General features: G+C 28.1%; 1 protein-coding gene across 9 annotated transcripts in view; it reads right to left on the bottom strand.

Annotated features, from left to right (window-relative positions):
- Positions 1–13368, bottom strand: part of Scamp (secretory carrier membrane protein) — a 131970-nt gene that overhangs the window by 21697 nt on the left and 96905 nt on the right. For 6 of the 9 annotated variants that reach the window (XM_075355451.1, XM_075355442.1, XM_075355400.1 and 3 more), the window contains one exon: positions 1664–1772. The exons of the other annotated variants lie outside the window; for them this stretch is intronic. In XM_075355451.1, coding sequence (XP_075211566.1) covers positions 1679–1772 — 94 coding nt within the window. In that variant the 3' untranslated portion in view covers positions 1664–1678. Of the gene's footprint in view, positions 1–1663; positions 1773–13368 lie in introns of those variants that run through there. 9 annotated transcript variants of the gene reach the window in all.

The following is a 13368-nucleotide window of genomic DNA, read 5'->3' as shown; positions in this document are numbered from 1 at the left end:
AAAATACATTAAACTGCTTCCTGAATTAAACTATAGATAAAAAAAGAAAGGTTCATTTAGACACTTTCTTATCTTAAATATACAACAAAATCATATCCTACAGAACCTTTAAAACTTTAAGAAAATGGATAAAGTATATATAATAAATATAAATAAAATGAATTATCAAAACTAAGAATTATGTCACAATAAGGAAAAAAATATTATATAGCTATTACATGACTTTGTCCTGAAATGTTACTGACTTATTTATTTATTATGCTCTTTAAAAAAAAATCAAGAAGTAAAATTCAAGCATATACTACAAATAATAAAACCAAAATTTATACTACGGATTCAAACACACTAAAAGAGTTCCACTATTTATACACACGGAACTGTATAATTACATCATCCACCCTTTCCTACCTAAATTTTTGTCCTGTTGAATAAATAAAACCATCAATCAACTATAAATTGGTCTTTTGTCCGCATACTTGAACATGAGAAAGCTGGCACCAAGAGATATTGATGGCAAAGATAGACACTCCAGTCGCCTTGTTGTATTCATGTCTGGTCAATAACATCATGTCAGAGCAAGAGGTTCCACAATCAGTTGTGATACGTATTGTCATGAAAAGTCTCACAAATGAGACATTAAACTCTCCTAAATTTTGACTAAATTGCATGCATAGTTTTGGGATGTTAAAAGATTTGATAAATGTTGATTAAGAGACCCTTTCCAAACCCATAAAAAAATTGATACAACTAATGATAAAATGGTTCTTAAAAAAAAGAAGTTGTATTTCTAAAAACAAACAACAGACCTCATTCATGTTAAAGTTCTTTAGGTTCTTGTTGAATCACTTCAATCAATGAACATTTTATGTAACTGTATTAACACAAAATTAGTACTTAAACCAAAATAATATTTGTTAAAATCTACACACAGTTTAATTTCATATTATAATACTTCAAATACCACCATGTGTTTTATATTCATGATATAACAATAATTAGAATCTTAAAAAAACTGTGAAAATAAATGAATTTATTTTTTTTTCAATTTAATATCTAGAATATATATATTAAATACTTACTACAAGCATTTTTTGTAAATACTTACTTAGATTTTGAGAAAAAGTTGAAAGACAAAAAAAACAATAAATTCCTCTTGCACGTAAAACTATTAATACTCAAACGTATTTAATTATTTACAAGGTCTTATAACATAAGCCCTGATATTCTGACAAATGTTAGATGAAATGATATTCATTACATTCCTTACACGAGTTTATTTTGTGGCTCTTTGTGGTTAAGTATTCCTTTTACTACCAATGACCCTTTCTCTGTATTGTTCTGAAGGGTGGATGTCTTGTTACTTATGATACATAAAATGGCAGCTTGGATTACAGAAATATCCAGGGACTTTGATAGGTTCAGAGGTGGTTGAAAAAGTTCAGTCTTGTGTTGGAGGTGTTTATTTAGATAAAGCCAGGTATCCTAATATACAAATACTGATCCTAAGAAGAAGAGCTGATAATATAGCAAAATCTTCTACATATATCTTGGTACTGTTGCAAGTAAATAAAATAACTAGAACAATCATTCAGACTTAATTGAAATCATGTTACAGTCTGAATGCTTGTTTCACAATTCAGTATCAATTAATAATTGTATAATTTATAAATACACATCGTTAAAGGTTCAACAGGCTAAAATAAATTTGATTTCTTGATCCAATTTTGACAGAACTCAAGTTTTTAGGCTCTACTGATATGTAGCCATTTAACCTAAACAAACATGCAATGCAAGTAAGATGTAATACAACATGGATACGAAAAACACAACAAACATGCAAAAAATCTATATTCATGTCCTCATAAGTTCTTAAAAATATGTGAAAATAATGGTATCTTTAAAATTTAATATATAATGATATTTATACTCTGATAAGATGTAAATAAAATCAGAGGAGGGATTTTATGATAATAAAGTGAACAACTAGAATTTATTTTCTGGTGAGATTTCTTCCCCAACTGCAAATGTACAGTTTCTTTTTATATTATTATGATTACCACAGAAAAAATCAACCTGTTATTTTTAAAAAAAAAATCAGTTTTATAGAATTTCAAAATAAACATAATAATTAGGAAGATTATTGAAATACAAGCATCAATAACAATCTATTTTGTACTAATTATACAAAACTCAGCAACTTACAGCAAATAGAACTTTTTTTAATCTCTGGGACCACCGTTAGGTACTGCTTCAGAGGATGAAATGAATGATTTGCAGCATGTATGAAAATGCCATGCCTGACTGGGATTCCAGCCTGGGACCTCCGAACGAAAGGACGAGATGCTACCACTCACACCATGGAGGCTGGCAGCAAATAAAATTACAATGAGAAGGTTAACAATTTACTAAGTCAATCTTACATGATGAACAAATTCGTACAAGAGTAGTACTGAAAATCACAAGATAAATTTGCTGTTGACTTATGTACTAATAATAGTATCTGATTTACAAGGACCATTCAATAATTAAAGAAAAATGGTAACAACAGAAAACAATTTAACAGAATAAATCAAAATTGTTTGAAGTTCAAGTTAGCACCCTTAACAAAGAAAATATCATTTATTTCAAAATATTGGCTTTGCTTTAAACCTGTACAACAGAAAAATAGTGAGTTGGGATTTTTATTTTCTGAAAGTGTAAAACCAGCCAAAATTCACTAGTTAAATTACAACAGTATGGAAAAAAGTATATTAATCATGCAAATTTTTTTAAATAACAGTGTAAGTGTCACTAACTTTCATTGTAGGGGAAGATTTAAGGTAAATTCTAAGAAAGTAGACTCAAAATTACAGACACAAGAACTGATATACGGAACTTAAAAAATAGTTTTTAGTGTAGTGGAAGGTAATGGTTTTGTAGATGACGTAATAACTTGTGATGAAGCCTCGATTCATCATTTTGAGCCAAATTCCAGATGTTAAAAGTATCGAATAGAAATGTCTTAGTTCCCTGCAAGAAAGAAATTTAAAACCTACACACCAACCAGTAAAGTATGTTAATGGCATTTTGGAACTACAAAGGCACAATTTATTGCAATTATTTGGAAGAAAAATGTACAATCAACAGCGAGTACTGTTGAAATGCTAGAAAATAAAGTGAAATCTGCAACATAAAGGAATGTTCTGGTTCTCTCTCAAAAGTGTAATTCTTATGCATAATTATGCCTGGCCTCCATAGTGCTCAATAGAAGTGGAAATTTATTTAAAAGTTGAGCCGAATTGGGAGTAAGTGCCTAAATATAACCAAAACCAAGGATTATGTTCAAAAGTAGTGCTTAATTGTCAGTAAATAAACAATAGTTCTTGAGCCATTGGTCTCTTTAATTACCAGGTGTGCTTTTAGGATACCCATTTATTACAATAAGTAAAAGCAGAACAACTAAAACTATTTGCCATTGTCTCATTCTCTCATATATTAGACACAGGATAGTTTTGTGTTGTTGTCTTATCTTTTTTTCAAACACTGAAGCATTTTATAAGTTCCAATTTATTTATGGTGAATAGATAGTGGCTGTAAAGTCTTAATCACCAGGTGATTTAATAAGGTATATTGTTTTCTGATTACAGAACTGTGGCACAATGAAAGATGAACTTGCATACAAACAATTCTTACATCTAAGTGTAATTCTTGCATTATATTTAACTGCAGATACTGCAACTGTTTTTACCATTCGGAAGGTAAACAAGCAGAATTTCAAGTACTCTTTTTTCCTGTAGCCTCTGAGAATCACAATCACGTATTACTTCAGAGTATGATATGTATGAGTATAAGTGAAGTGAGTTTTTTACAGTCTCAGGGCCATTTCTGAGATGTGTGGTTAACTGAAACCCAACCACCAAAGAACACCAGTATTCATGATCTAGTATTGAAATCTGTATAAAAAAACTGCCTTTACTAGGATTTGAAGGTTGGAAAGAATATCTAGTACTGATCAACACAAACCTCCTCTTCTGGTTTACCAACATCAAAAGAAGAGATTGCTTTTTAAAGTTGCTTATCTCAAACAGAATTGATAGTGTGACATATTTGGACTAGTCTTATTTAAATTGACAGTATAAACAGAAAACTACTTCTGTAGGTTGTGTGATGAATTAGCACCAGATCTTAGTGTGGTCTTATATGGTCTGTGCCAGACAGAATGCCACCTTCACCAGAAGGTGTAAGCTTCTGGTTGCATGACTTGTATCAGGGTAATGGATTGGGAGAAGGGGCCCTGTGGAATAGGTACCAGGCACCTGACTTCAACCTATGATTTTAGATTTTTTAGTATAGGTATATGCTGCAAAACATGGGATTTGGCTTATCTCCAAGAAAAAAATAATGACTACACAACAGCTATCTAACTCTCACTTGTTGGAAGAGAATTCATGGAAACATTAAAATGTTTGAAAACTGTGTTGAGACTGGTATTAAGATACATGGAACATATTTTGGATTAAGGAAATGATGTGCTTTTCACAGGTGGTGTGTACATATATAAAACAGCTATACACATACAGACAGGAGGTATTGGCCAAACTTAAGGAACAGATTCAGGACATCAAATAAACAAAAAGCTTCATGTGTCGTGCTTTATTTTCTCTCTGTCCACCATTATGTATTCAATAAAAATTCATATTTTAATAATGGACTGAGGTATTTTAAGGATATCTGATGTACATGAACCCATCAACATCTGCAGTTTGAACATTTTAACAGAGAAAATTAAAAAATGGTGGCAATTAAAATATTTTAATTATTGGTAGCTCATAAATATTAGTTTTATCAAATTATGTTTTATTAGATAAACTGTTAAGAATTTACTGTGAACAAAATTACCTCATTTGTTCTAATTTGTTTATAAGCAGCCGAATTATGGATTAAATTTAATAATTTCAACCATCTCAATACCACAAAAATTATGCAATCTGACAAATTTTGTGCCTGATGTCACTAACTGAATTAAAGATGATTAGTAATAATTTTTCTGTTTAAACATTTAGTCAGCAGTCTGGTATATTCCTTAACATAAGTGAATAATAGCAACTGTAGAGTACATTTCGTAAGTTTTGAAACACGATTCGATTTAATTAAACAAATAAGTTCTTGCTGCTGTAAAAATTCTGTAAAAGAGCATTGTATGATTCTGGTGTCAAGTTGTAGGAAATGTCATAAAAACACAAATGAGAAACATAGAAAAACTTACTGTGATAGACAACCTTAAAAAATAAAAGTGCAAAAGTAATCAACATTTTTTACTAGATGACTTAAGTGTTATTGTAGAATTCCTTACTTTTTGAGAGCAAAGAATTATTACAAAAAATTTAGGTTAGTAATTAGGTTAAATGATAACTTAAAACCTAGGTTATCATTAAAAAATGTAACATCACTGAACTTTTGAATGACTGTGAGAAAGGAAAACAAATTTTTTCTTACATCATTAAAGGTTTAACATGAATTTCTTATTGATTCAATTAACATCAAGACATCAAGGCACAACTTCATAAATAGTGAAAAAAGATTTAGTTAACTAATGAGCCACTGTGTTTCGAAATTAAAAAGGAGTCCCTTAGTGGATTTTGTGAATTAAGTGACAATGGCGTACTATGAAATGTTTTTAAAACTGAAATTTCCAAAAATGAATGAATCAATTTTTCTTCTTCAGGATATGCAGGTTACACAACGGTGCCCCCATTAATCTCTAAATTGTTGATGTTGTCATCAATAACATTTAGGAGTTTCAACGGGAACATTTTAAATAATCTCATTAATCCCGGATCTTGTTTCTGATGACTTCCACAATTTTCTACTTCCCATGGATTGGTTTATACTCGTAAATAAAAGTGGGTAGAAAACAGAAGATTTTTTCCATGTAAGGATATTTCTGATTTAAAATATTCTAATCAGTATAGTTATTTTTATTAGAATGTCATAAAATTTTACTGTTTAATAAAATTCAAAAATATGAATCCACCATATACTAAAACCCAGAGGAAGCTACTCTTTCTTATCTTACTGATTAATTCTGTATTTCTTAATAGTAGCACTTTTTTAAGCATCACCTGTCTTTTCTTAAAAAATGGTCTATTTTTTCTTCATCTTATTTTATTAGTTTACTAAGTTTGACAAAATGAGACCACAACTTCAAAATTCTACAAAATGAGAGTTGAGTCTGATAAAAATTTTTTGATTACTTTTTAAAGCATAATAAATAAAAATTTACCTAATGAATGATCAAAAAAAATTACAATGAAATTGTAAACCATATGGTAAGAGTCTCGCAGATATCATAAAAATTTCTGTAATATTAATTAAACAGTTTTTTTAACAAAATTATACTGATATCAAAAAAGGTAAGTCACTACATTTCTATTATCAAAATCTGTTAATTAAAATTTTCTTTAAAAAAAAATTACATGTTAAATATATGTAATACACAATTGAAATACAATAATAGATAATAAACAATGTTTAAGCATTCCATATAAGCAAAAAAAAAAAAAAAATAAATAAAAATTTGTTACAAAACTCTTACTGACCCAATTTCATTTATTAAACAATGAATAATAAAAGAATTGTATTATTTCTGTAAATGTGATATGTAATTACATATAAATGAAATCGAGCCGGTAACAATTTTGTAACAAATTTTTCTTTTTTTTTGCAAATTATATGGAATGCTAAAACATTGTTTATTATCTATTAACATGTATTTTTTTTAAAGAAAATTCTAAATTAATAACAGATTTTGATAATAGAATGTACTGTCTTATCTTTTTTGATATCATTATTGTTTTATTTATATTACAGGAATTTTTATTTTTTGAGCATAAGAAATGATATCTGTGAGACTCTTCTTGTAGAGTTTATAATATCATCGTAATTTTTTTGATATCATTGCGTTTTGTTGGAATATTCTTTTATAATTTTTTTTTTAAATTACTTTAAAAATCTTATGGATTTATTACTAAAATTTATTGCCTTACAATACACAAATTGAATTTCACGCCAATCTTTTTTGTTGATAGCCATAACACTCGCTTAATACCATATTTTTACCTTTTTAATAAAAATAGTACAATGACCTTTATGAATTGAAAATCTGTGAAATAATATTGCACTTATTGGTGTAACCTTCAATTTTTATCATTAAATTTATTTCTGTTGTATTTATTCCTTTTTTAATAAAACTAGTATAATCTTTTGTAAACTAATACTATTACTTTTTTTTAAAAAAGTGATGGGAATTAAAAAAATTGATTCATCTTCAGTACTTTCATTAACAGCATTTACTATTAAAATAGCTGTAGTATATTTTCTTTTAAATTTTATCATTTCAAGTACATTAACAATTTTTTGTATGCTGCCTAATACTATCAAGTATAACTACCTACAGATGTGATTCGGAAAGGTACATTAAAAAATTTAGTAAAATTTCATACTTTAGTCCTGTGGTTAATCAAATGGACAAAAAATATTGTCTAACAAAATTCGAGGTATTTTTGGAAGTATTTTTTATTACTAATCTATCTGAACTGAAATATAATGTTTTCATGCTTATTTTATTTTCCCATTTTTATTTTACTATTAGATTAGGTCATGTGATCTGTAAACGTAATTCACTGACTTCGTCGCCTCTTACCAACGAAGTTCTAATGAACTCCATGATAAGCAAATCAATCAATTTCATTTTAAAGGAATAAAAATGTATTTTGAAATTATGAAAAAAATTACATAAGGGTTTCTGGGGTTGCCCAATCAGAATTTAATATAATATTTTAATTTCAAAATAACAATCTATTAAAAACCAAAAAAACTTAATGTAATTCTGCAAAAAATAACAAAAAAATCGACAGTACTATGGTTTCTTAGATTGCTGATTTACAATCTGATGTTAATAGTTTAAAATTCAAATGTTATTATTTTCAATATGATGACCAACCAAATCACAAAAAGTTAAATTCTACTAAAAAAAAATTAATCTACTCAAGAGATCCTTTTAATGCCACTGGTTCAGAATCTGATACTGATTTTTTATGTTAAAAAGTGAAATGATCAACCTAAATTTTAAAACTGGTGTAATTAAAAATTAATAAAAAGTACATAAAAATATTTCATATGTACATAGGTTTTTTCATTAACTGATTTACCTAAATTGCTAAGAATGCACAACTAATTCACAATTCAATTATTTTAAAATTATTCAATTCATTTGAGCATTGTAAAATAACAGCACTGAAATTTTTTCGATTTTTGTAGGATCTAGGTTAGCTAGAAGTCCAAGAGAACCTTACTCTATGATGCCTTCAAGTCTTACACAGGCCCCAGAAACAGATTATGCCTTTTAAAAAAAAAAATATATAAGAAAATCTCAATTTTTCAACTTTGTTAATTGTTGTTAGAAATAGGAGATTAAATAGCCACAGCAGTGAAGGGCTAACATAATTTAAAAGTGTCAAAGGGGTTTCTGACGCTATTAAATTTTTTAACTGTAAGTAGAACACAATGAGACAAAACATGGGTTTAAAAAAATGGCCAATTTTTTTAAATTAAAAATGCTTATTTAATGCTTTTTTTATCACTAAATAATATATATATATATATATATATATATATATAAACATATACAGTGATTTTGAACTGCACAGTAATCTCTTGGGAATTGATTTTATAGCTAAAAATATTTAAAAAAAAGTTTGAATAAACATAGGTCCAAAAATGCTTTGTTAGCCAGTTATGGCTAGTGAAAGCTTTCACCCAGATTTCTAATTCACCAGTAATATGCGGCCAAATTGAATTTCATGTGACATAATTATTACAATGAAAATTTGGTGGTCTTTTATATTTTGTGACCTGAAAATTGAAAAAAATAGGTCTCAGAACAGTGTTTCGTGTAGTTGTAGAGAAAATTATTCTAAAACCCCAAAAATTGAAATCAAAAAACATAATCGTTTACGTTATTTATTAAAAATAATTGCAATAAATTGGGGAAGAATTTTTCTTCATTTTTATTTTTTTTGATTTCATAAGTTAACAATAGAAACAATGAGCTTTAGAGTAACAGCTGATTATAATAAACTGCTCAGTAACATTATTGGTATTTACGTATTAACGCCACCGCAGCTACAGCTTTATTTAAAAACTAAATAGTCAATTGGATTTCGGTGGAAAATAGGCCGATATAGAGTTTAACATAAATAAATAAATATTTAGTTTATAAATATAATTTAACCAAACTTAACCTAAGCTCGCTAACCTTGACTAATTAACACCGTAATTTTTTGATTATTTATTATTTAAATAATCTGAATTTATTAAATAAATACTCAAAAAATTACGGTGTTAATTAGTCAAGGTTAGCGAGTGAAGGGAGCGTAGGTTAAATTATATTTATAAAATAAATAAATATAAATAACCATGTATATTCTGTTTTGAATCTGATAACTACTTTGTTTTTAAATAAAGCTGTAGCTGCGGTGGTGTTAATACGTAAGTACCACATTATTTGATTGTCTATTGTACAGTATTTGAATAGTATTGAAAATATTTTTGTGTTTGTTTACGAGCTTACAAGTTCCCAACAACAGATCATTTATTGGGTTATAAATAAGAGACACTTCAAATTTATCTACATTTGCCGAATTTACCAATACATTGTTAATTTATGTTAAAGTAAACTGTAACAGTACAGCTGCGGTTCAAGAATACTGGGAGAAATATCCTAATAGAAGAATCCAGACTGTAAGATGTTGAAAGCCATCAAAAGACGTTTCAAACAGAGAAACATATGCTAATGTCAAGACGTACAGAAACTGGTCAACAGTGATCATAAGAAATGTGAATTTAAAAAAGTTCTTGATGCAGTTCATATGTCTCTAACAACCAGCACTAGAAGACTGTGTCGTAGCTTTAATTTTTCTTAGACATCCGTATGGGGAACTTTGTGAGAGCAACAATTGTACCCAATTCACATTACACCAATGCAAGGTTTACTACTGCGAGATAATAATAACCAAAAAGAATTCTGCTAATGGTTAATTAGACAAAAATCACTGGTTCATAATTCCTAAATAAATCCTAGTTCAGATGAATCTTGTTTCACCAGGAATTGAGTTGTAAATTTTCACAACACCCATATTTGGCCAGAGGAAAGTGCAAATGAAGCTGCCACTACACATTTCCAGCACACATTTTCATTTAATGTATGGTGTGGAATTCTTGCTGATAATTTAATTAGGCCGTTTTTCTTACCTTAACTGAAATAGAGGTTTTTTTTATTGCTCAATGGAGAAGAGTACCTGAATTTTTTACAAAAAAACTGCGTAAACTTTCGGAAGATGTTCTTCTTCAATATAAAGCAGGGATGTGTTTATGCATCACGAATGTCAGTTCACTTCACTTATTCAGTATCAGATTACTTAAATAATACATATGGTAATCAGTGCGTTGGTCAAGCAGTACCCGTAAAATGGCCTGCATGATCTCTGAATCTTATGCCATTAGACTATTACCTTTGGGGATTGATGAAGAGTTTGGTATATTCTGCACAAATTAACACTAGAGAAGAACTAAGGGATCGCATCATTGAAGCTGCAGCAACTCTCAGAAATAGTCTTGACACTTTAAGCAAAGTTAGAAAAGCTTAAAATTGTCTAAATGCTGTGTTCAACAGAATGGTGGCCACATTAATGAACTACTTTGTAAGATTACTTTAATCATAATTTTAATAATTTTTGTATCATTTTTTATTCAACAGAATTAAGAAATATTAATTGCTTTTTACTGGGTTTATTCACTCAATTAACTCAGAATTAAATTTTTTATAAATCAAATAAAAAATATTGAACAGTTAATTGCACATTTATCAAAGTTACTTTTCTAACTTTTGTTCTTATTTTTAGCTATAGAATATTTTCTTTGATTGTTAGTTCAGAATCATTCTGTGTGTATATATATGTATATGTAAAGCACATTTTAAGTTAAAATTAAACAAAGTTTCTCAATTATATTTCTACAAATGAAGTGTAATGAAATCAATGTCGTTTTTGTCAAATAGTTTTTTGAAAAAAAAAAGGTAATGAAAAATCACTTCCTAAATCATACAAGGTACTAATTGTACAAGATGCTAACCATACGTTCCCATCAGTCTACAAAAAATAAATAAATTCCCTTCAAAATTCCTAGCTTCAATCTTCTCCAAAGCAGTCTCATTCTGCATGGAGATGTGATCACACATTTTTTCTTGGGTGGAAACAGTTCTTATCCTTAAATCATCTCTCATCAAGATGTTCATTCTGCAACTAGGCCTGACACTATTCAATGATCTTAAAACATTAAAGTTTCAATTTTACCTTTGGAAAGAAGAAAAAAATCACGTGGAGGTGAGGCTTAGAATGATTTATGTTAGCAGACACTAAACATTTATGCACAAGTGATTTGTGAGTGGGTGCACCGTTACAGTGCAGGAGCTAATATTTCTTGCTTAATGTGTACAGCAGTTTGCATTTGATGGCCTCTCAAAGTCACCTCAAATCATAGTAAAATTAACCACACCTTGGCCTGTGAAAAAATTCTTTAGTCATGCCATCAGAACCAAATTTTTTGCTGAAGTGATACTGGACTCTTCCACTGCAATGACTATTGCTTTTGTTTAGGGTTATAGCCATGAATCCATGATTCATTACCAATAAGATGAATTACCAAAATGAAGCTGGAGATGAAGTGCAGTTTTATTAAAGTTCTTCTAGGTCAATGAAAGTATTAAACACGATACTGCTTTTGTTGATGAAGACCATGCTTATAAATTTCATATTATGTATAAGCAGTATTTATATCAACTATGTTTGTTTGGCCTAAAGCATAAACATCATAAGCATTTGATGCGTTTCCATAACTGTCTTACTCAGTTTGAAGCAGAATTAAATACAAATTTATTACTCTTTAATGTCATTCATTTTCATTTCACCAAAGAATCGCACCTTGCACTATCAAGCACCATACAGTTGCAATATGACTGGTTCACTAGCCACATTAAAATTTCACGAACTTTTGAATAACACCTTGTAAATTGAGTACTATGTAAACAATACCTTACTGAAATATATACTTAGAATCTGAAAATTATGTTTATTTGAAGATGTTTTTATGAAATTTTATCATTTTTGAAGAGCAATCGATAAAAATTAAATTACTTTTTTTTTAATAAAAATTAAATTACTTTTTTTTTAATAACTATCACTTAATTGCTAAAAAACACATTATTTCATAAATAGCATTAATTTATTAAATGTAGTTAAAGTTAACCTGTCAAAAGTAACAACATTTTCAAGAAGCATGTAGATGAGCTGACTTGCTTAGTTTGCTTTGAAGAACTTCTTGGAATGAGGTATTTGAGCTAGTTCTGCATTTTTAGGGTATTAATCATATACACCCAAAAAGTCATATAAGTATTTTGTAACTCTTAAATGATGAGAGCTGTTTTCCTTCAAACGTTAAATAAAGCAAAAAACACGTTGACTGGGCACACATTTTTACATACATAATCTAAGGCAAAGAAATAATCATAGATTTTGTCATATCTGTTGAATTTGTAATTAAGTCTAACTGCAGTGGAATAAATATTACTGAATTTATTACTTTTTTTATATAGAAATAAATTAATATCATAAGCTACTAACAATGAGATTATTATAATAATAATTATAATTAATCAATTGGAAACTAGGATTAACCTCAAAAAGCATTTAAGAAAGTTTTTCATTAGAATCTAAACCTATACAATCATCACCAATACTAATACACTATAGAAAAGGGTGGTCAGAAAATCACAATGAACACTATGTTTTTTTATAAGTACTCTTAATTTGAATATTTTTACTCTTAGAATGAATATTTTTTATGTCTTCTTTATTTATTTACTTTTTTTCTGCAGTATCTACTGATAATGATTGCTTTAATGGTTAAAATGGACATCTATAGTTAGATTTTAAGTAAGCAATATTTTTTTTTAAGTTTCAGAACATAAACTTGTCTTCAAGTTATTTCAATAAACCTTTAGCATAGCTTTTTATTTGTAATTAAATAATAATAAAAATAATAAATAAATAGTTAACTACTAATTTATTAAACAGTATATGTTATTTAATGCTAACACCTTCTCATGTAACTGATTTTATCTTATTTTTTGTAATATACAATCTATGTTTCTTATTTTTATTCTCATATATTTTAATGAATTTATTACTTTTCATCTTTATTGTAATTTTTATTACATAAAAATATAAATATTATTACAATATAAATATTGTAATCTACTATTTACTGAAAATG

This window comes from Lycorma delicatula, chromosome 1, assembly GCF_047948215.1.
Source record: "Lycorma delicatula isolate Av1 chromosome 1, ASM4794821v1, whole genome shotgun sequence".
Lineage (NCBI taxonomy): Eukaryota > Metazoa > Arthropoda > Insecta > Hemiptera > Fulgoridae > Lycorma > Lycorma delicatula.
This window is presented reverse-complemented; position numbering and strand designations above follow the sequence as displayed.